General features: G+C 40.0%; 1 protein-coding gene across 1 annotated transcript; it reads left to right on the top strand.

Moving 5' to 3' along the window:
- Positions 1-1156: 1156 nt before the first annotated feature.
- LOC139687058 (carboxypeptidase B-like) lies at positions 1157-24921 on the top strand. The gene is made up of 6 exons (XM_071584162.1): positions 1157-1364; positions 6399-6602; positions 17598-17789; positions 21847-22223; positions 24193-24376; positions 24533-24921. The coding sequence occupies exons 1-6, from the start codon at positions 1157-1159 to the stop codon at positions 24706-24708; spliced, it is 1341 nt and encodes a 446-aa protein (XP_071440263.1). The 3' UTR covers positions 24709-24921.
- Positions 24922-25623: the final 702 nt, after the last annotated feature.

Consider the following 25623-nt stretch of genomic DNA (forward strand, 5'->3'; position numbering starts at 1 on the left):
GTCCTACCACTTATGGGTACGACACTGTATTGTTTCGCCGGCAAACCTACAGTTTTCAGTGACCACACTTCGCGGATTTTCATCCCGGGGTTCATCTCACACTTTGCGGATTCGAATCCGTTTTGAGTAAAGAGATGATAATTTTGATTGTGCTTTTATCAGTTTTCCTGATTGTGAATGAGTGGATTGCGGCGGGGAAGTGATAGAGAATGGTTGCACCACCACCTTGGCGGTAATTCTGCATCTTCAAATCGACGCAATACCGCAGGGACGTTTGGCAAAAGGTTTTAGGACAGTGGTGCTTAAAATATTGATACATAAGTCTGTAAAGAGGAGATACATATTAATTGGTTAATGTCTCACTCCCTTTATCGCACTGCCGTGACCAAGTGAATGGGAAAATGTGTCATTTTATATTCAGTCCAGTCAAACAATACACCCTTCCAATATAGTCACAATTTTCCCATCTTCCGATGCAGCGAGGGACTAGAATCGACGTCGCCAATGAAACTGCACCATTGATACCTTCATACGAGTATTAACCACAACACACAATAAATATATAGAGCTCCTTCAAAATTGGTAGCACATGGGCATTTTTACCTCAGTTTATTTGAACACTACTGAGTATTCTGTTACCTGAATAACCACGTCCCGTTTCCACAAGCAACGCCTAAAACACTGAACTTCAGCTTCGTAATAAATTTGGTGTGACAGACAATGTCCGGTTAAGAAGACAGTGATGGCAGTCTACCCCGAGTGTTCGCTCCCAAGTGAGTGCTAATCGCAATTGGCGCCAGTCATTGACGGTGAAGAGATTCCTTCGCCTATCGGCGGTGGGTGGGTGGGGGTGCACGAGTCTACCTTGCGCTCCATCAAGGGGGGTGGAGGCGTGAGAGAGAGAAGAGCAGGGGGGGGGGACCGGGGATGGAGCGACCGACTCCCTCAACAGCCCCGCGGTGCCGTTTGCGCGCGCCAACCTCCGCGAGGGGTGGGGCGGGGATCGATGGCCACGGGGAGGTTGGGGCCGAGCAGGGGAGGGGGCGGTTGGCGGCCTCGGACGTGGTGACCCGTGGTATAAAATGTCGGAGCGGCGCTGGTCGCCGCAGTACATCGACCCTTTGGGAGCCCGTTGGAAGCACTCGCGTCGTCGACCATGGAGGCGGGCAGCCGAGTGTTGTGGCGCCGCTACCTCGCGCTGCTCTTCCTGATCCTTCTTCCCTTTTGCTCCGCGCTCTCCTCGCGCTCCGCCCGCGACGCCGAAGAGGCGCCGACGACGTCCTACGCGGGGGCGCAGCTCCTCCGCGTCAACGCGTCCACCCCTGAGCAGAAGGATGCCATTCGACGGCTTGAGGAATCCGGAGGTACGTGAAGCTCACCGTCTTCGACGGAGTTCTTCTTCCCAACCTTGCCTTTTGATAAATCCCTGCCGCGTCTGACGGAAGGGAATCGCTCAAATCTCTCATCATGTGTTCAAGAATCACTCAGTCGTGATGAATGGGTCCCAGCCGCAATTTCTGATGTCTGAGCAAAATCGATATGTTGCTTGATTTTGATCTAAAGGTAGCTGCACCATTTACCAATTAGAAATTATTTGTTTCGGCCGAGGGGTGAAACAGATATCACTAACTTCAGTCGCGCCTGAGGAAGTCCAAGTAAGCCGGTTTGTGGGCCGTGAGATTTTATTTTCAAACGTCGTGCAATGTTGTACAAATTTTGGTGTAACTACTCACGCTAAATATGGTGATTTAATTTTATTTTTCGCTGAGTTTAGCGATAAAGCTTTAATGTTGTGGATGTGATTTGTTGATTTTTCGAATACCTTACGCGCGGAATTTTGGAAACTGCTGCTGGTACTTTTTTTATGATACAAGGTTACTTTCTTTTCTTGATTTGAAAAAAAATTGACAGGCAGTGATCATTAATTATCCTAAATGAGAGCTGAAAATTCTCCCAGAAAAATCAATTATTTTGCATGAAACCTCATCTAATGTATTCCCAATATTGACCTACACGGCGCTAATGATATCAATGTCTTTTTTTAACTGTATAAAAAATACATAGCATATCTTTAGCTAATGGATGCTTACGCCCCAGATACTTGTGTTCGCGAAAAAATGACGGTAACAATGTTTTCCATCCACCACCTCCTTATTCCTTAAGGAGAAACCCATCGTGGTAGGCAAAGCCTCTGATGGATGGATGCCCAGTGTCGAGGGTTAAATAAGTTTCTGTAGCACATTGGAAACGAATTCAATATGGTCGTGTCACCTCCAGGAATCCGATGAAAAGTGATAGCGTGCTGGAGCACCAAGAATGAAAAATACCATTGTTTTACGGAGCCAAGAATTGCGCAGGAGATTTTCCATTTTCCTGTGATATTCATTCGTTTCGGGCTGAAAAGTCATCGCAGCAGTCGTTCAAGCTTCTTCCGATTTCCCCTCAGGCATAATTAGTGTTTTCCTCAAACCGTTCGTCACTATACATTATGTCACTGACCTGGCGAGGCTATTTTATCGCTTATTTAATAATTTCCCTAAGGCGGCGAGTTGATACATTCTGCCGTGGCATTGAGCATTATTTTAGGTTTATAGAGCTGAAGACGAATAGAACTATTTATTGTGATAAAAAAGTCTAGGAAAAGTTAGGAAAAATGCCAAGGTATTTTATTTCTCAGGTTTCGTTATTAAAATTAAGAATATTGATATATCGGCTTCGAAAATAAGGAAAATAATGTTCAATTTATGTTTCAAAGAATTATCTCACTCGCTCCTCAAAGCTGTGATGCAAAAGTTACAAATGAATGAAAAAATAAAGTAAAAAGCTAATTAGAACATTGCAAAATACAAGAGCGAATATTCCATCCCAGATGGCAAACTGGCATTCCAATTTTTTTCTTTTAAATTTGAGGAACAAATGATGCAAAACGGATCGTATTTTTAATGTTTCACAAAAGCTGTTTATGCCCCCAAGTTAACCCAAGTCAGTCATAAATTTTTGTCATGTCTTCATTAATCTTTGCCTCGCTCGAGTAATTACGGCTCAAGTTCCAATCTAACGTCTTTCCTGAAAAAGAAAAATGTATATTTAAAAAAAAATCGCAGGTATCCTGTTGAGGATGTTGGCCCATCCGCCAGGAGATTTAGCGGGCACGACCTCGGGGACGGGGAGTTTATTTTGGAGCCGGGTGACAATCAAACCGGCTGGATGTTTCCACGCCGCCCGCCTCGGTCGCCCGAATCCCGTTACTTGGTCACGCCAATTTGGCCGATGCGGTCGAATAACGACTCGACTCGCCTTTCCCGCCTAGCCTTTCGCCTTGAACTCCGTCCGACGCCGAATCACCACCGGGTCAACTCGGCCGGATGCCCAACGCCTTTTGGCGAATTATCTGTCGACGCCCCCGTTGGACTCACCTCAGGATACTTCTCCAAAAAGTTCCCCCTCGCTGGATTTCGAGGTGAACGATCACGTCTCGTGTTTAACAATTGTCTACATATTAATTACAAGACACGTGCACTCACTGGCTACGTCTACAGATCGTGGTCTTCGGTGTCTTGACCTTAAACCTACCAGCTCACAAGTTGTTTTTATCAGGCCCACCGCTCCTACCGAGACTTGCCAAGCTTCTCGGATGTAGCAAAAATGCCCTCTTTTTATGCAACGTTTGGGAAGAACTATCCCTAGGAAAAAGATCATTCGTGTCGGTAAGATTATCGAAAAAGGGTAGGGCTCGATATTTTTAGCAACTTTCATTAACTGAACTTAATTATCTGGTTACCCTACGGCGTCCTCCCATGATTTCATAATATTTGACATTTTTAAGGCGTTTCTTGACCCCGGTGGTGTCTTAGGCGTTCGTTTCACTCCCCAGCGGATAAGCCTCCACTCGTAACCGTTGTCATCCCATGCCTCTCGGCAACAGGCTTAATAGTGCGTGCAGGTGTGACCATTTCAGTGATGCCCTTGGCCATAGAATGTGATATATAATTATGTTCGAGTGGAGAAGAAGTCGATGGCATTTATGTTGCTCTAAATTGATATCGATAATTTATTTTGAGCATTGGTTTCTAAGTATTGGTTAACATGTAGAAACAAATGTTTACGCGAAATCATTATCCAATTGAAAAGCAGTGGTGGCATGGTGGCGTCTTTAGTCATATTATCGATAACATTCTCTTACCAGTAATTTAAATAAATATTTTATTCCTCCCCACAATATAGGGGAGGGTAGAATCTTCCAGGTAATACGCACCTTTCCAAATAATTACGTCAGACAGTGATTTTATGAAGTGGGATGGAATGCGTAGTCATCTAATGTAGTTACATTTATTTCGGTCGTCAATAACGACTTTTCAAGGAGGCAACTCAATCCATTTTCTTTTCCATTTGAACTTAGGAATGTATGACGCGAACTCCTTACGAAGAGGCATCGCGGAAACGTCAGTGTTTTGATTAAGTTGGTGACGAGGCATGCAAACGCGTTATTGACTGATGAGATTGTGGAGCATTAAGTATCCATGTGTGATTAAGCTTCCTTGGAGCTCTTCAAGATTGCGTTTCTTTCATCAGTGTCCAGAGTCAATGACAATCCGCTGTCAATCAAGTGTACCGCTGCCTTGTGTCAGCGGATTACATTATTCTGGATTTGCTCAATAAATACCAAGAATGCCGTATCATTCACTGCAAATACGAGTTCATTTTGAGAGGCATTTAATTTTCCAGCGTCACCAATTGATGCTTATCTTCGAGCATAGTACTTACTATGTTCAATTTTGCATTTTGTCGACTATTTCACAAGTTTAGAACATGCGTTTGCACCCATGCGAACAGCGCAGAAGGGCGGATGTGGATGAAAATGTATCTATTTGTCATTATTTGGATAGATTCGTCATTTTCATTCACAGCTTGAGTAGATGACAATGCTTTTAAGTGCTTACTGTCGCAACAAATTGAATTCGAAGAATATAAAGGTGGTGAGATATATTTAGTTTCACAGCTATTTTTACATTTTAGCAGGGTGGCCATAACAGCAAGCACATATTTTTTACACAAGGATATAATATAATTACGTGATTTATTTGTTCCATACGTTTGTTTACGCTTTCCTTGGAATTTTTTTCCAAAATTCTATCGTCTAATTTTTAAAGTGCACAATATTATATTCTTTACGTAGAAATTATCGTGGCCGATTTTTATTACCGGTTGAGTTTTTCAAATCAACGTCAATAGTTTACAGCCAGTAAAGCGCGGCGGCATACTGCAGTTTGAACTTTAATATTTTAATGGTAATACATACGCTAATGAAGAGTTATTCTTACGGTGAGGTCATACCACCACCGCATTGCCTTACTGAATTTGGTATCTTATTACAAAAGATATAATTATAAAAACAGGGTTTGAATTGTGTCCATCAACGAAAAACTCACAGGGGAAAACTAGTCATATTAAGCTCAACATTCCAACAAAATAAATGCCTAGGGATCGGGTTGGTGTGGTGGTTAGTGCACTGGATTTCTACTTCGGGGACTCGATCCCTTGTGGAACACACCCGTCTGTCTGTCAGATGGGCTCTATGACCCAAAGACCATTAACGCAAGCGCTAAGCTAGTTCAGAGGGAAGACTTCCTAGAATTGGTGTAACCTGGTTTTGAACATAAAGTTATTCTTCACACCCGCTTATTTATGTTTCTAATGGGTCTCACACGTAATAATACTACATAACGTATTTGAGTTTCTAAGATCCCCTCCACATTAAATTCATGCACCTCTAATTTTATGCGCCTATTTTATTTATTATAATACTTCCCACAGGTACATTCATTAGGCGTTTCCTTATGCACAATTAAAATATGGAACACTAACCAAATATTTTTCATTTAAGTTCAAAAGTGATATTTAGAAATTTTAACAAAGGGAGACTCCGCTCTGAAGGAAACTACAATTGAGTTCAGGGACGGGAAATCTAAGAGCGGTGTCAAAAAGGTATCTGAGTAAAACTAACATTGGTTTATGTTCCAAGAAATTGAGGCCACTTACACCAATGCGACCCGCGTACTCACAGCCTTGTCGCATTCGTGTGCTACGTTATTGCTGAAAGGTATCCAGGAATTTCTGGAGGTAAGAGGAAAAGAAATGGTGTGAGAAATTGCTTATGAGAAATGCGAGGTAATTCATAGGGATATGCAGCGCCAACTCATAAGTTGTTGTTAGCGTAAGTCTAATGTTCATCACAAATTATGTACTTTCTTTCTCAATGCATTAATCTCCCGCAGTTTCTTTGAATTTTGTTGTACACATAAAATATGTGTACGACATTACAGCTTTAAAACTACAAATCAAATTTATAAAAGGTTAATATCAGTATTTAAAACATTCTTTTACTTTCATTTCTACAGATGTGGACTTGTGGTCAGGAATTGTGAGTCATAAGAAGACGGTTGATGTGATGGTCAAGTCAGATAAGGTTCAAGATGTGAAGCAGAAACTGAGAAAAATCAGAGCTGAGTATGCCATTGTGATAAACAACCTTCAAGATGCCATACAAAAGGAAAACCCAGTTTTATCGGAAGCGGAAATGCTCCTTTTGGAAGGACGAAAAGGTCAGAGGATTTCTCTTTACGTAAAAACAGATAAAAGGTAGGCTTAATAAACAGAGACTTTGATTGCCAATACCTGCGCTTTGAATAATTTGGTCCCCTCTAACAAAATATTAACATGGGATCGTAGATTTTCGCGGCGTTCAGATGAATGACTCTCCATTCTCGGGATGTCACCGCGTAGGTTGTTTTTCTGACAACAGTTTCGCCCGTGTTTCGACGAGCATCTTCAGGTCGAATATGCTCGTCCCTTCGACCTGAAGACGCTCGTTGAAACACGGGCGAAACTGTTGTCAGAAAAACAACCTACGCGGTGACATCCCGAGAATGGAGAGTCATTCAAATATTAACATGCTATAATTTCTTGCTTTGCTTTGGAAGAACTTTTCGAGGAAGTGTTTTTCAAAGTGATCAGTCACTTAATTGAGCAATGATAGCAATAAGTATGTACTTATGTATTTAATATCAGTTATTAATATGAAATGTATCCACTAAATAATACTTAGTGAAAGAGAACTAACAACCTGAATTATTGCTCGCCAATTTAAATTAGATTCTCCTGCCTTATGAGGAATTGCTAAAAGGTGAATTTTTCAACGGGGAAAAGAATAATATGACTATCTTTTAGATTTTCAAATTCATTCAGAATTAATATTTTTCCCGAAGCATAAATCAAATCGGAATATTTTGAAGAGTTACAAAGAATACGTTAGTGTTGAGAATGTGGTTTATTTTAAAACTTTGTGAACTGGTATCATATATTTTCTTTGTTTTCAGCAAAATATGTTTCAAGGAAAGGTGAGGTGTACAATTCTATTTGGCATTGCTGCAGGTTCACAGATGGTGAGACGTGCCAAAAGTTGATTAATTAATTGTCTTGTGTACTATTTGTTTTACTGTGCTAACATCATTGTGATTACTCTTAAATGTGTAATAAACTGTCAATAATCACCCTCTCAAAATTTTCCACTCAATAGTACAAACTTTCTCTACACATTTTACTCTACAAATGGTCCTCTTAGCAAATGTTCCTCTATATGTCTAAAACCCAATATCTAGATACAGATAAGCTTCCATGGTCTTATCTAGATGTGGATTTTAGCTAACGCCCATGAGAAAATGGTATCAATTTGTGTGACAAATAAATAATGAGATCGTTTTCAGTGATAATTTTACGTGGGTTTCCGTTTACCTCATCTATCAAATGCTATCCGATTGATAATACATATTTTTCCTATGCCAGGGTGTCCTTCGTTGAAATGCAAGTAACTTTAAATACAGTAAAATTTCATTGATCCAGCCGATTGTTCTCCAGGGTGAGGATCAACCGGAGATTCGAGCCTCCTCGTGAACGCCATATTTAAGAGTCTGAACTGCCTTATTCAAAGGAGCCGGCGCCGAAGAGCCTGAGACTGAGCAGTGCAGAGCCTGAGGCGTTTCATTTTTGTGTGAATACTCATAGTTTGGAATTCGATAATGCAATCCCGAGCCAGTCTGATCCAAAGCGATGAAGAGCGCATTCCGATTTATTTGTCGACCTTGAGTGTTAACTGTGATCGTCTGAGCATATGAAAAAAATCACCATTTTGGACTGGAGATAGTGAAATATTGTGGAAATATATTTCAAATACCACTTTAGTTCATCACTCTGGATGTGCACGAATGCATTGAGAGGGCCTTGAGCGCATCTCGCAGTAAACTCGATATGGATTTCTCACTGTTGTTCGCGGTGATGAAAACGTCATTAACGGGCACCGATCCTCTCAGTCTTAATGAGTTTATATTGAATAACTCAATGCCGAGTTTCTCATAGAGTCCGTGGGAAACATATCCTTTCGTTCTTTCTTAATTATTTATTTATTTAACGACTTTATCGGGGTGAGATTGAGACTTCATGGTCCCATTTTTCACCTAATCCCCACATATTACAATGAAGACAATCACAAACATCCATGTCCTAGGTGGAGGAACACCCACTTAGGCGGGACTTGAACCCGCGACCTCTGGATTGGCGGGCGAGGGTGTTACCGTGCCGCCACCGGGGTCGGCAATGTGTAATTAACTGTCAAACTTTGGTTTTCTGATAGTGTTTCTGCCGAAAGAGAGAACATTCCGGATGCGAATGAAATGAGAGAGTAGAGCGGGGAGGACCGTGAATGGGGGGTCGGGGAGTGAGGGTGGGGCGTCCACAGTAACGTGGTGTCTTTTGCGATGGGTTGATTACTGTGTTGTGGTGAAGTGTGAATGGGATGTGGTTAGGAATACCGGATGGGAAAGGAAGCCGAGTGACTAGTCGCTACTTATAAAAAGAGAGATGTTTCAGGCGTGATATGTTAGAATATCATGATTAATTAAAAATTGGCTATTTTCCCCAAAATAAAATTTTATACGACCGGTTTCAATGTAACTACATAATCATCAGGGGTAACTTGTGATAACACCTGATGATGATAAAGTTGCACTGAAACCGGTCGTATTAAATTTTATTGCTTGGAAAGTTGCCAATTTGTAATTAAATAGTCGCTAATTGTTTCAGTGAAAGACTACTTAAAGTAGAGATGGGTCCGATACGAGGGATTTGCAGTAGGAGATGGTGGGCGGAAACCGAAACCGGAGTCATTTGGGATGAGACGAGTATATTGTATATGCATGGTTGGGGAAAGGCTTGGCAGTTTCAGTTCCTAGGGCTTGATTCTTAAGATGGAAAGGAAGAATGGCAGCTGGAAGAAAGGCAGCATTCTATTTAGTACGTCAAGAGTTCCGATTAGGTCAATTTACTATCGCTTCTCTACATGAAGCAGAAGTTCACAGATAACATAGGAGAAAAATCAATGCCTTGTTTGTTGTAATCCGAGGAAGCTCATAAAATGCCCAGCTACTAGAAATCCATAAGGAGTTTTCATGCCGTCGGAGCACTCATTAAGATGAACCCTTCAGTCGGACTCAACGCCCTCGTATTACCCACAGCCCAAACAGTTTTGAGAGTTGGACGGAATACTAAAAACATCACTTTCCTTTGCCAGCAACCTCAAGGAGGAGGTTTACTTTGTATCCTATTATGCGTATGTTTCTGACTGATAGCCCATGTGCATCAATAGATAGATAGATAGATAGTGGTCTTTATTTGGGCGAAATTGAGACCAAATGGTCCCTTCTTCCATTTAACCCATCGTCATATACATATTATATTAGCCATTTAAACTTACAGTTACATTCAAATCTAAACATAAACACATAGAGATAGACATAAATTCATTAATCCAAATTTGCACATCGAAAAGAAAAAAGTATATACATATATATAGACACACACATACACATACATACACATATACATACATATCCACACACACATACATATACACACATAAAACATACATACATGCATTCATACACATGCATAAAATACATACATAAGTACGCACATACACACCCATACATACATACATATACATATATAAATTAAGAATACTCCTTCAAGTACTCAAATTAAATGACAGTGAAGATAGAGTACAATAAAATGAGGAAAGTCTAAGCAAAGAATGAGGTTTGTGGGAAAATCTAGGGAGAGCGTGGCATTGCTCAACTAGTAAAAACCCACGCAGGAAAAACACCCACGAAGAGAAGGGGGGTGTGAAAAACCTGCGAAAACCCTATTAAATAGAGGAAAGATACATGTACATTGTAACAATCATTTTTACAGAGTATACATATTATTAAGTTACTGAAATTGAATTGGAGAAATTAAATACATTGACAACACATGCGGAGTAATGAGAAGCGTGATGTTTCTAAAAATAATTATGCAAACTCCTACCGCTTGAGATGACAAAACAAAAAGTAAAGTAAAAAACAAAGTAGACACAGTGATCTGTATAACAGCTGAGTGGAATGACGGAGGGATACTGGTTAAGTACCTGAGGAAAATGAACTTGTGAAGTGCTCTTCTAAATGTTGTTGTTGATGAAGAGTTTTTTATGTCATCTGGGAGAGAGTTCCACAGACGGCATGCTGTAACATGAAAAGATTTGTGATAGATTTCCGTGCGATGGTGTGGGACAAGAAGTTTATTATTACCCCTGGTATTTCTGTTGTGGATTGAGTTGATGAAGAGGAAGTTTTTGTATAGATATTCAGGTGTGTGCTTTGAAAGTATTCCGTAGAGAAGTGAAAGAATATGTAAATGCCTGCGGCCTTCTAGCTTTAACCAGGATATTCTATTAAATGAGTCGGAAATATGATCGTACTTCCTAAGATCACATATGAACCGCACACAGGAATTATGGGTCTTCTGGAGTTTGGTTTTTAGTTCGCCTGAAAGGTCTTGGTATACTACATCACAGTAATCAAAGTGGGGTATGAGAAGAGAGGAAACAAGAAGCATCTTTAAGGAGGGGGGAGCAATGTGCTTTAACCTTTTCAGTGAATGCAGGGATGAGTTAATTTTTCTGCAGATAGCAATTGCATGATCAGTCCAAGATAATGTTTCATTTATGGTTAAGCCTAAATTATTTACTGTCCTTAGGTATGGTATGATAGATCCTTGCAATTTTAGTGGTATCATCAATACGGAAATTTCAAAGTGTAAAAATTATTTGCATTGACCGGGATGCGAATCTGGATCCCTCTACAGCTGACCGAGGATTTTAGCCCGTTAGGCTGTCGAGGCGTCCTCGCACACTCCGAAAATTTAGGGGCTTCAAAGGAACAAGACGTTATGTCGAAATACCGTGCCTACAAAGTCACAGATATTCGTAGTCGTGCGCGTAGCGTCGCAGACCACCAGGTTTAGAACAACGTTTTAAACACAGAGGTGTGGAAAACGTTGTTCCAGAGGTATTTAATACATTAGATATTAAAATGCAGAAATTTTAGGGTGTAAAAATCATTCGCCTTTACCCGGCATCGCGAGTCACGGCCTTGTCGCGGCATATCTCGCAATTATTTGAATGTGTCCGCAGGTCTTTGAATTTGGCCGCAGTTCTTTGAATTTGACTTGAATTTGATCTCTCCTTGATAATTCTCCCCGTTATAGGACGAGAAACGTTGGAGAACAAAGTAGAGAAACCGACAGAACATTATATAATGAATAATTTACAGGGAAATTTAAAAAACAAAATATATCTTATTTCAGTACCATTCTGAGAAAAATATTTCTTTCTGTTTTATAGCCTAAATCATTCGAATGAATCCGACCCGCCAACGGCCACCCTCTACTGCAGCCGCGTCCCTCTCCTTGCTCTATCTCTCTCTTAAGTCATTATCTCATTCGGCATCATCTGCCCAGAAACTGTGCAAATTGATATATTTGTCCCTCAGATAGACTGATGACCATATCCTTTATGACTAATATAACTCTAACTGTTGTTGCAGGCATTTTCTATGTCCGCATACATATGTTTTTTGTTTAAACCAGATTTTGCTCATATTTAAACCACTTTTCCTGAAAATCTGTATCGTTTTCCCACAATATCATTGCTTCTTACTAAACAATACTCCGTGCCCCACTCCCATTTCTTTCTTTTTCCACCGAAGTGTCCCAGTCTCCCCATCATTATCACGCGTTTCCTCCAAAAAACGCCCCCAATCACTTTCCCTAATTGATCCTTTACACTATCAACTTCTTCTTCCCGATGATTACTTGTTAGACTCTCTTTTCCTTCACCAACCCAGCACACGACAGGGCTCTCCTGCAAATACGCCGTGAGGAACAGGCACCCCTGGGAAGATATCTACGTATTTGCAATGCCCCCACGATTCTAAGAGGGAGGGACGTCCGACCAATGGGGCACCAGCCAGAGAAAACATGTTGGAAGAAGCCTTTAAAAGGGAGGATGATACTAATTTGCTGTCGTAATGAATGCTCATGCGCGACCCTCTGTGCAAGGAGCGTTTATAGTGCGAGGGTAATTGTATCATTGAATGTAGACATTTTACTCTCTTTCTCGTATCTTATTTTCATGTGGTGCTGGGCTTTCCCCAACGTCGAGTGTAATCCTGAGCCTCCAGGGTACACCGGCCCCGGTTAGAGAGTGCGCCATTTGGTCTTCTCCCGTGCCAGTTTTCTCACGATTCGGGCAGCTTTTCCCTGCACTTGGCTCAATTAGCGAATCGATTTTTTTCTAGAATGGCTTCATAAAGCTAGCCGTATGCGTAATTTAATGATTCATTCATTCTCGATAATAAATGCAGTCTCCCTAGTCGGCGAATAATCTGTTTGAGTAGTGTTAACGATAATTCTTATCTTCTCTCCCAACCGAAGGCAACTTACACGTATGATTGCAATTTCAGGTGCCCATGATTTTTTCTAAATGCAGCAGCTTCAGTGTTTTTTTACATGTTACATGCAGTTCATCACTTTTTTCGGCTTCGACTGGAGCGAACATTGGTGATAACTCTCTAATATTTTTGGATACATATTTTAGAATATAATTCTAGACGATGGAAGCATAATTTATTCAAGCATTTCTACCAATATACGAGGTCTGTCCAATAAATACGCGACCTGAGACCATAAAAGTTTTATTTTGCAAATTTGGTCTACATCGATTTTATCCCCTTCAAAGAACTCTCCATTTGTTGCTATGCACTTGTTCCATCTTCTTTTCCACTGTTTAAGGCACCCTTGGAAGTCCTCGCCAGTTAGGCTTTTTAGTTTTCTCGTCGTTTCTTGCTTTATCATGTCCGCATTTTCCCAGTGATAATCCCTCAACTTATTTATGCATATTTTGGAGTAGGAAAAAGACGCAGGGGGCGAAATCTGGCGAATAAGGAGGATGATCAAGGATTGTAATTGAATTTTTTGCTAGCAACTGCCGAAAAATCAATGCTGAATGAGCAGGTGCATTGTCATGGTGAAGGATCCATGCATCATGTTCGGATAACATAGTGTGCACTGTTGATTTTCCTAAATTCAGTTCATCAGCTATCGCTGGGACAGTTTTTCGACGATCGGTACGGACAAGGGACCGCACACGATCATTATTATCGTCAACACAGATGGTTGAAGGTCGTCTCGGCCTTGCGTCATCCGTCTTGGCGTCTTGTCGGCCATCTTTAAAACGCTTAATCCACTTGGAAACGGATATTTTCTTCGGAGCATTATCACCGTATAAAGCTGTCAACATTTCAGTCATTTCTCGAAAACTTTTACCGCATTTCACCAAAAAACTTGATGCCAAGTCGTTGCTCCGTGATTTTGTCAATTTCCATTTTCGACAAACAGTAAAAACGAGAATAACAGGAACTAACATAACTGGCACTATACGCACAGCTCGACGATCCGCCAAGCGCAGACGGCTAATTGGGCTCAGTGAGCAGGGCTATAGTCAACGCCATGGCCGCCAGATCTCACCAGTTCGCACAGAATACGTAAAAGAGACTTTGTACGGTCTCTGATGACTATTAATTTCCAAGTTTCACGGGAATGGCCTTCCATTTGCTCTAAATTATTTCTTTCTTCAATTCGTCGTTTTTTCTGCATTCATGCTGTTTAACAAATCCCATAATATTCTTTCTTCTACGCTACTTAACTTAAATTTTTAGATCAAGTTTGGCTTTCAGTATCCCGCTACATTTTAACATTCCCTTCCATCAACATGTCTACAGCTTTCGCATTTCCTCTGGCAACTTCCTTTCTTCATCCATCGAATCTTTATCGTTTGCCTTGCTCTTTGCCCCATTCATTTGCTCCATTCTTCTCTATTTATGCATCTCAGAAGCCACCAAATCTACGCCCGTCCTCCAGCTTCAAAAACAGAGTTTTTACTAATCATTTCTTCACATCATTACTCAGTTTACCTGCCGTCAATTCTCTTCTTCTCGCGAATACTTCTTTCGCCAATGAAATTCTTTTCCTAATCCACCATTTCTTTGCGCGTGGTTTAACGTACGAACGAATACATGGGGACCACATCGCAGGAAATTTTCATCAAATGGTTAGGAACATGCATGAATAAGATTTAAAAAATGAGGAAAACAGGGCAAGTTGATGAATAAATTCGAAAAAGGTGAAAAAGTGGATGAACGAGGCACTGTAATGAGCCAGGATGCCGAAGATAGAAGGGACAATATTAGGTGGAGTGGTGGAGAAGTGGAAGGAAGAGAATGGACTTTCCGAGAGGCATGGAAGCAGATAGAAGTCACGAAGGATGAAGAAACAATTCAGACCAAAGAGGAGTTATTTAGGTACTCTACCGATTAAGGTAGGGTTTCGATGGACACAAACACCGAATAAATACTTTGTTTCTCCTAACAAAACACAACCCAACATTCTACTCTACATCAGGCTCCTCTTCATCTCCGTACATTACCTTCCTCCCCTCATTCCGTCCAACATCCTCATCCTATCCCCGCCCCTTCCTCATTTTCCTAATTTCCTTTCCGCTAACACCGTCTTCAACGCTACATTGCCAATCAATATGATTTGCACGCATTTTTTCTGCATCCTTACAACTTTTCCCCCAATAAATCCCTACCCCACTAGCACCTCCTCATTTGTTTTTCTTTCGTTCCATTTCACCTTCTCCATCCTTCTCCCCACCCACATTTCAAAAGCCTCGAGTCTACTCCTGCTTCAGTGACAATGTTTCCGCGCCGTACATAACTACGCTCAACAACAAAGGTTTTACGAGCCTTTTCTTAATATCCTTACTCAACGTCCCTATCATCAACCCCTCCTTGTGAAAGCCTCTTTGCCTAGCGCAATTCTTCTCCTTACGTGCCTACTACTTTGACCATTTTGATCCAAAACACTTCCGAGATACGTAAACTGTTCCATCTGCTCTAGTTTTCGCCCTCCTCTTTTAACGTCAACCTTAGACGTTCTCTTTCTGGTGAAATCACTATGACATATTTTTTCATTCTAAGTGACGATAATTCTTCGTGTAAATGACGGTTGACTATGAAAATATTGGATAGGCACTTCTGTGTCTCCACTATTTTAGACGCATTCACCAATTCAACGGAAAATAATAGTAAAAACAGCAAAGAAAATAAAAGCAATAACTCAGAGTAAAAAGAGAGATATGAACTGTTTGTTACTAACACCGTTTATTGTTATGTGGTTTTGATTATGCTGCATATGCCATCATTTTAGTGACTAACATGGAAAAAAATAACAAACTAACAACACCAAATGGTTGTCAACCAGAAGGTTGGTTTGATAGGCGAGGGTAGAGATCACCTAGTGCTAGTCGGAAGGGTGTGTGAAATTCACATGTCAGGGCAGGGGGGGAAGTTCCTCTCCCTGTTCCACCAATGGTTCCTCAGGAAGTTCTGGTGCTCAAAACAGCACACAGCCTAGGTGCAGCTGAAGGTTCCCAGAGGTAGTCGGATCAGGGCCCTCTCCTCAGTAGCCCATCGTCCTATTCACTCGGCTAGCACGTTCCCTAAACTAAGGATTTTTAATTAATGCGACTAAAATAGGCACATGTGTATAAGTTAGCTTGTATGCGACGATGCTAAGATCTAGATTCTGTAGACAGAAATTTTGAAATTCTTTTGGACGTACTCATTGATTTAATACTAATTCCAAAAGAGTAATTTTTTCCTTTTACGTTGGATCGAATTGCAACCAAGACAATCGCTTAAACCATCAAAATATTGGCAGGAGCTGAACGAGGAGAGTTTTACCGATTTCCAGGAATCAGAAGTATTTTTATGTTGAAAAAGATTCAAACGATACGTAAGAGCTGTGGGAATTTAATGTCAATCGATTTTACAAGTGGACGAGTCTCAAAGACGGAGGCTATTCCATAATGGTAAAAGCAGAAAATTCGCTGGCAAAATGGAAGAGATCCTGTTCTAATAAATGCTCCGGGAAGTAAGGCAAATCGGTAGCTTTCTGTGATGTTCTACATTATTTTAATCATTGCCAACGTCTTCTTTTCCTCACGAACGATTTATTTTGACAGCAATTCTCCTCAAAAAATGATAGCCTTACGGACAATTTTTCAATGAAGACCTGGAAAAGCAGCTATTCTGTCCGAATTCCTGTGCCGATTCTTGACTCTTTTTTCCGATATCCGGGCATCAGTAAGCCATTCAGCATCTCTTTTAATTAGGTTTGTAGAGTTCCAAGATGCCATTGCATACCTTTGGATTTCTGTTATGGATTACCATAAAATACTACATCTTTGATTTTGAGGGTGATACGACGGCCCGCCATAACAATCGTCCAACCAGGTTAAGGGACTTAATATTTCACCAATTGATGCTCGGGGAGATCGCCCGTCAATTCTTCGAGTAGCTTAAATAAATCTAGCACGTCGAAGTAGCCATTTTGTAACGAACTAGATTTGCATAATTGCATTTCCATTGATTGACAGGTAGTCAACCAATTCGTTGATTAGAGAGAAAATTTTATTGCGTGTGATGTAACCAGAAGGTTTTTATTTAAAAGCGTATTTAATTTGTAAAGATATTTAAAAATTGAAGGAAATGCAAAAACTTTTATTTTTATGCGGTCACATTTCCACAAGTAAATGTTGGTTGGAAGCTTTTACGTATTGTATGCACCCAATCTATGGCATCATCTGTACAAAAGGCATGAATGTTTTTTCCCAATTTGCGTTGGATATATAAATATGCATTTTTTATGTTAATAAAAAATATATATATATATAAATTATATATACATATAATATTATAAAGATTTAGACTATTGTAAATATTGTTTCCTTTTTTGTGAAGATAAATAAGACGTTTGCATTATATTGCGATTTCGAGAAATTTTTTTAAAGATATATAAAAAACAACAAATTTTAATGATAAATTGTAGGCAATCTTTAGCTGGATACTGCAATTTTTATTTATTTCCGTAAGCATGGTCATAAGTATCTCATAGAATGAAATATCAGAGAAACAAGATTTGAGACCTGAAAGAGTTCCATTAATTATCTTTCTATTGCTATTTTGGTCTAAAAATGTATTGCCTTAAATATTTTTTCCTTGTGCAGAAATATTCTCATGAATCAAAATGTGTTTACTCTGTTTTAGGTCACCGAATGACCTGGCACAGCTACCACCGCGTGTCTGACATGCATGGATACATGGATTTCCTAGCTCAAACGTATCCAAGACTCTGCAGTGTGATGACAATTGGAAGCTCTGTCGAGGGTCGACCACTTAAAGTCCTTAAAATTTCACCTGCAGGTAGCACAGGGAAGAAAGCAATATGGATTGACGGAGGTATGTATATTATTACTCAATACACATGCGGGGTGTTGAAACAAAAATATCAATTGAATGTGGCGAATCTGAGTGTGTGAAAGTAGGCCCGTAAAATTCATATCTTGTCACCCATATGGTGTCAGTTCCTGAACTAAGAAACTGATCCTCTAACTCACATCAAATGCCTGTGGAGAGATTTTAGCTACCTTGGGCGCCTAGCCATGAGCCAAGTGTATTGTATTTAGTTCGCGATGTATTTAGCCTGACACCCTAGGACTAGGTCCATCTACTGTGTAGTTGAACCTAGTCCCTTTCAAATAATGGAGAAGTCAATGCTTATTAGCATGAGGAAGATGGGACAGATTAAAGAAAGGGGAGAGTACCTGTCCCACGACAAAGTAGGTGAGCTTGTTTACATCTGGTAATGTGCCTATGAAATGCACACCCTCAGTGGGCATCATTCGCCAGAACCGAAGTCAGCGCATGACGCCTGATGCGCATATACCTATCCAAGCCTACCCCTTTTCCTGTTCCTCTTGCCCCTTCCGCGTATAGGCGAAACGTACTCTTACTACAACGGCCAGAATCATTCGTGTATTATGAGAGCCATATTATTTGGGAGCGCGATCAACTCTTTATGGAGTACAAATATTTAACTTTCACATAAATAAGTTTGGTTTAAAACTGAGTCGGAATGACCAAAGCCTACAGCATTCTTATTTATGATCACGATACAAATAATTAAATAGTATTTTAAGACCAAATAACTCTCTACTTTACTCTAATGATGCCATATTAAATTTACTACTCCATTTTTTCCCCAGGGGGATAATATTAGTTCGGCTGACAAAACTGACGTTTTTCGGCCAGCATCCATATTTTTCGATACCCAATTACATTGCTTACTCCATCATGTTCCACTTAAAAAGGAACCAAATAAAACCTTGGATTAGACATAGAACTAAAAAATCTATTTATATGCTTCTCACAAAATCAGAGAATGACATCGGAGTGGGGAAATATAACCTGATGTGGCTCCGTCTCCAATTGTCTTCGCGTACTGTTAACGAACTTTCTTTCAATACCATGCCATGGAAGATAGATTGGGGTAAACTAGGATGTCCACGATGCTGATGTGACTTCCGAGGGTGGATTATATTAAGCATGCTCTGAGTCAACGATTCCTTCGCGTTGTAGAAGGCGTTTCTGATGCGAAAATGTGAATGCTTTTACTCCGTAATAGAAATTTTCCATTACGGAGTAAAATGAAATCTTTTCAGATATTCTAGACATATGTAAAGCACAAAGAATAGAATAAAACCATTTTAAATATTTCTCATGCAAACATGAGATAGTGTCAAATTTGACGCGGGAACGAGGTGAGGGGGCAATGAGGGGATTTGGGGAGAGGGGAGCAGATCATAATCAGCATATCATCAGATAAGCAGACATGTGTAGCATCGGGGGTAGTTGCAAGTGGGGGAAATATGACGACGGGGGAGGGGAGCCAAAACGTTGGTGGATCTTAGAGGGTTTTTGAGATCAAGGGGTCGTCTGCATGCGAGAGAGGAGCATTGGGGCAGTAAGGATGAGGTGGTGCCATTGTCGTCTAAAATAAGAAGCAGTTCTTTAATTAAGGTTTTCAGTCTGTGGGATCCGGGGAGAAAGGTGTTGCACAGGTTGAGTCCTGTGTAAGATATGGGGTTGTTTTTCTGTGGTGTGTGTGGTCGGGTGCAGCGGTGGATTTTATTCTGTTGGAGCTTTTCTGTGTAGCCGCGTTTGTGCAGGTAATTGTTGAGGGTGGCTGTGGTGTTTTAAATTAGGTGTCTGCGGATAAATAGAGAGTTAGAAATCGTGTGAGAAGGGTGACAGCTAGTGAAGTGTAGGTATTGCTGATGGTTAGTGGCTTTGATATGTAGTAAAGTGGTGAATATTTTATTGTGAAGTGAGATGTCAGTAAGGAAGAGAATTTCACCGTAAAGAAGATTTTCAGACCGATAAAATATTATTGAGAGACTCAGTGCCGAGTGTCCACAGAATAAAAATGTCGTCAATGCAGCGGAGCCAGAAAAGAGGTTGGAGGGGTTGCTGTGAAAGGAGTCTCTTCAAGGTGACCCATGAAGAGATTGGCGCGTGATGGCGCCATCCTCGTTCCCATCACTGTGCCTTTGGTTTATAATAGAAACAATTTTGAAACAAAAATGCGTTTTTTTGTCAGGAAGAAAGTGGCTGGAAATTCGGTCGAAGGGCGCTGGGCTGGAGGGCGTGGAGAAAAAAATAGATGAAAAATAAGAGAGGACAAGCCTTCTGCATTGAGAATAGGGGTATAGAAGGAATTAACGTCGATGGTGGCCATAAGTACGTTGGAGGTGGAGGGTGTGCATCATCTAAATATCAATATATATAAATAAATATATATATATGCTTCCCCACCTCTATTGTGTTCGTCCTTTATATGTGTTCCTATCCCTTTTCCTTATATCTGTTTCTGTATATATGAGTATTTATTCGCCGTTTGGCGGGATTTCGTGTTTGAATGTGTATTTGGCCAATGTGGCTCATCTCTTTCTTCTGGCTATGCGTGCCACGAAACGCACTGTTCCTTTCCTGTATGATGTTGTATGAATTCTAACCCTCTGTCCTTTCCTTTCCTTGTGTATTGTCTATTTCTCCTTTGGTGGGTGAAACAGCCCCCTGACGCCATCTCTTGGCTGAAAGAATCGGGGCGCTTGGCGACATATTAGACCCACGGATCTCAGGGTAAATTGACTATCCTCGATAGCTCAAGTGGTTAATAGCATCCGCCCGGCAAGTGGAAAGATCCGGTGTTCGAGTCCCGGTTGAGGAAATATTTTTACTCTTGTGATCCGTTCGATTCCGCCTTCCCCACCTCTATTGTGTTCGTCCTTTATATGTGTTCCTATCCCTTTTCCTTATATCTGTTTCTGTATATATGAGTATTTATTCGCCGTTTGGCGGGATTTCGTGTTTGAATGTGTATATATATATATATATATACACACACACACACATATATACACATAAACACAGTAATCAACCCGAAGGTCGGTTTGGTAGGTTAAGGTAGAGTTCACCCGGTACTAAGCCCGACGGGCTTAATCGGGAAAAATCACTTAGCTTGGGTGGAGCTGCAGTTGCCCAGAGTGCCTTTCCCGGGAATCGAACATGGGCCCCTCCGGTCAGCAGTCCAACGCTCCCTAAACTATCCACGGATCCAACATTGAAAAATATCGAAGATAAATATGTTTTTGTTTCGCTTCTACTTACACATTTATGACGTAATCAGTACTTGCACGTGCGATCTCCATAACATCAGAGCTAAGACATTCCTTAATCGATGAATCAATGTTCTCGAGTTCCTTTTTTACTTATGGTCCAGATTTTGAAGAAATGGTGCGATATCAAAACTCTGATCCATATTTATCCATTTCTGTTTTTTTTCATTTAAATTTATTTCAATATTCACATTTAGATATTTACTCTCTTTGATTTCTATTATTAAATGAATACCTTTCTCATTTTCATATAAGCTATATTTGAACTCTGGTGAAATTATCTGCATCTACATAATACCCCGCAAGCCGCCAAAAGGGTGTGTGGTGGGGGGTGTTAGGTCACCACCCGTATTATATGTTTTACATTATGATACTTATAATTTACTACTGATTTGTACACATTTTCACAAATGTTTGCACCAGACATGTCAATTAATCGTTAAAATAGGTTTCTTAGTTTCTTTCCGCCCGTTACACGGGTAGTTGCGTAGTTGTTTTAGTAAATTAAAGTAACTCGTACGAATTATTGGACATCTTGGACAGCCCTACCCTGAATAATCGTTTTTCTATTTACTCCATCATTCTATTGATGATTCTAAAATTAGCTATTATTAAGGAAATATTTTAAATAATAAGCTGACAATTGGGATAACATTTAAAAAGAAATTTGGGTAATAGGATCAAAATGATCCTGTTGCCCAAATAATGTAATGAGACTATGCCATCATGTTAATTCATTTCGATATAATGAACCATAAATAATCTTTTCCAATATCCAGGTATTCATGCCAGGGAATGGATATCGCCGGCATCGGTGTCGTTTGCCTTGAAAGAGCTCGTTGAAAATCATGATATGCACTTCAATGGCAAAGAATCAACTCTTGGATCATTGGATTGGTATTTCTTACCAATAGCTAACCCTGATGGATACGAGCACTCACACTCACAAGATCGACTATGGCGGAAAAACCGACATGACGCCCATAAGGGTTCCTGCGCCGGGACGGATCTTAACCGTAATTTCGGCTACCGATGGGGAGGTGCTGGCTCGAGTCGTGACCCTTGCCGTGAGATATATGCCGGCAGGAATGCATTCTCAGAGCCTGAGACGGCGGCGATTTCAAATTTCGTGAAGTCCAAAGGACAGAGTGTGAAGGTAGTTAATTCATTTTTTTAAGCGATCTGCCGGTTAAGGTAGGTTTTGGATGGACATAACTACCAAATAAATATATTATGACTCCTAACAAAACACAACCCAGCAACCTTGTCTACATCCAGTCCCTCTTCATATCAGAGTACTTCCTTCCTCCCTTCATCCCGTCCAACATCCCTATCCTGTTCCTTCCCTTCCCTCGTTTGCCTATTATTCTCCATTCTATCAGTCTTCAACATACCACTGCTGATCAATTCGCCCTTCATCCATCTTTTTCTGCCTCCCTATAATTTCTCCAAACAAATCCCTTTCCTCGCCCACTATACCTAGCACTTCCTCATTTGTTTTCATTTCGAATCATTTTACCTTCTCTATCCTTCTCTACACCCACATTTCAAAAGCCTCCAATCTACTTCTACCATCCTGTTTCAGAGACCACGTTGCCGCGCCGAAGTGTTTTGGACCAACGAGGTCAAAATAGTAGGGACAAAAGGAGAAGAATTGCTCTAGAGGCTTTCACAAGGAGGAGGGAGTTGATGACAGGGACGTTGAGCAGTGATGTTAAGAAAAGACTCGTAAAAACTTTGATATGGAGGGTAGTTATGTACGGCGCGGAAACGTGGCCATTGAAGTAGGATGATAGAAGTAGATTGGAGGCTTTTGAAATGTGGGTGTGGAGAAGAATGGAGGTGAAATGGACCGAAAGGAAAAAAAATGAGGAAGTACCAGGTATGGTGGGCGAGGAGAGGGATTTGTTGAGAGAAATCCTGAGGAGGCAGGAAAAATGGAAAAAGGGCATATTGGTCGGCAGGGGGATGGGATGCTGAAGACTGCAATGGAGGGGAAAATTTTAGGTAAACGAGGAAAGGGGAGGAATAGGATAGGGATATTGGACGGCTTGAAGGGAGGAAGTATGCACACAGAGATGAAGGACTTGATTAGGTTGCTGGGATGTGTTTTGTCAGGAGTAACGAAATATTTATTTGGTAGTTGTGTCCATCCAAAACCTACCTTAACCGGTAGATTACCTCATAATAATAATTCATTAAGTAGACTATAAATTAATAATATTTATTTCTATCTATAGCTTCTTTAGGGATTAGCTTATTAACTGTCATATACCCTTTTCTAAAATTCCTGTAGAAAAATTTGCGGTTTAAAATGATATATATATATATATATATATATATATATATATATATATATATATATATATATATATATATATATATATATATATATATATATATCAATTATATATATATATATATATCAATATATACTATATATATATAGCAATTCCATGTTGATTAAATCAAGTGAGTGCCAATCATACAGGCGGAATTAGGAGAAATTTTAACGTAGCCTATAAACTTAATTATTTTTTTGTATTTCAGGCTTATATTACCTTTCATAGTTATGGCCAATACATACTATACCCTTGGGGATATGATACCATACCATACCATACCATATATAGACCATAACCATAAACACAGTAATCAACCCGAAGGTCGGTTTAGTGGGCGATGGTCGAGATCACCCAGTACTAAGCCCTATACGGCGTGTGAAATTCACACATCAGGGTAGGAGGCCTAGTTCCTTTCCCTATGCCGGTTATGATTTCCCAGGAAGACCTGGTACCCGGAAAATCACTTTCGCTTGGGTGGAGCTGCAGGTGCCCAGAGTGCCTTGCCCGGGAATCGAACCCGGGACCCTCCGGTCAGCAGTCCAACGCTCTACGCACTAGACTACCGCGACCCGATATATATATATAGCGCGGATGTACTGATTTTTAACATACCGTAACAAGTATTTTATTGCTTAGTTAAATTTAACACATAAACGCAAAATTTGACAGAATTGGTTAGCAATTCCATGTTGATTAAATCAAGTGAGTGCCAATCATACAGGCGGAATTAGGAGAAATTTTAACGTAGCCTATAAACTTAATTATTTTTTTGTATTTCAGGCTTATATTACCTTTCATAGTTATGGCCAATACATACTATACCCTTGGGGATATGATCGCAAAGTACCACCTGACTACCGTGACTTAAACAGCGTCGGGCAAAAAATAGCTCAAGCAATTAGATCTGTCGGAGGAGGCTCGTACACTGTCGGATCATCAGCTGCAACTCTTTACCCAGCATCAGGTAAGTTTATTTTTGTTATTGTGCAATTGTTTATTTCCGATACAGTATTTTTATAACTAACTTGATCAAAGTATGCACCTTAATTTACAATGTAAAAAAACTATGCTATCCTAATGACTCTTGTAATCTTAAATTGCACCTCTTATTTCCTTGCAGGAGGCTCTGATGATTGGGCGAAGGGATCTGCAAGAATAAAGTATACGTATACCATTGAGCTCAGAGATACTGGAAGATATGGTTTTATACTCCCTGCTGAATACATCATACCCAGTGGGAACGAAGCTTTAGCAGCACTCAAAGTTGTAGGCGAGGCAGCATCTCAAGAGCCATAGATATAATGAAATTGAAAATTTTAATTAGGTATTTTGGTTAGGCCAGATGTTATAATAGCATTTGCTGTTCATAAGATTTTGTGAAAGAAATAATTCCACAGAAATGTGATGGTTCTTAAGCTTAGGTATTGAAGGTGGCAAAGGAAACCATGATACTAAAGGGGAAAGCAAAATAATTAATGCCAGGGAATATTGTAATTATAGCTTAAACATTTTATAGGCGCACATGTTAAGGTGCCGAGGTCGTGCTGAAAAATACTGATATATACTGACTTATCATATTAAATCAGAGAAAGAATAACTCCTTGAATTTATGCTTGATCCCAGATTTCGTTGAAAATAAAACTGTGCACCTGATTTGACCTCAAAAGCTTAAGAATCAATTTAAAAAGGAATAATTAATTTAATAAGTATCTAATTTTCAATAAATAGTATTTTTTTAATCAAAATTTTACGCTGGATGTGTACAAATAAGAGGGCTATTTATTCTTTATTATAAAAGCAAAATAGATTGAAAAGATAATAAATGTTATTTAAATTGTGATCCATCCATCCATGACGTGGAAGTATCTTCTTTACTCAGAAGTTATGGATTTTAATTGATAATAAAAAGGTTCTCGTTTTCACTTATTATGTATTTATACTTTTCGTTTTAGTGCAAAAAATGTATTATCCAAATGATATGCATTTAATTTTTAATGGACATAAATAACTTAGTGGTATATATATACATTAACGAGGAAGGAAAGTTTGCGGAAATGAAGAGGAACTTACTCTGGCGTCGGGTGTCACTTGGTGTTTTGTTGGAAGTGACAAGGATTGCAAATCTTTGTGATGAACTGTAGGCTGTGGTCATCCAAAACATATCTTAACCGGTAGAATGCCAAGTTTGAGGGAAAATTTCGCTATTGACGC

This window comes from Hetaerina americana, unplaced genomic scaffold (assembly GCF_022747635.1).
Source record: "Hetaerina americana unplaced genomic scaffold, ioHetAmer1.1.p SCAF_16, whole genome shotgun sequence".
NCBI lineage: Eukaryota > Metazoa > Arthropoda > Insecta > Odonata > Calopterygidae > Hetaerina > Hetaerina americana.

Coding starts and splice junctions, on each gene's coding strand:
- LOC139687058 (XM_071584162.1), top strand. CDS start 1,157: ATGGAGGCGGGCAGCCGAGTGTTGTGGCGCCGCTACCTCGCGCTGCTC. Junction 1,365..6,398: donor ACGGCTTGAGGAATCCGGAG/GTACGTGAAGCT, acceptor TCATTTCTACAG/ATGTGGACTTGTGGTCAGGA. Junction 22,224..24,192: donor CCAAAGGACAGAGTGTGAAG/GTAGTTAATTCA, acceptor TTTGTATTTCAG/GCTTATATTACCTTTCATAG.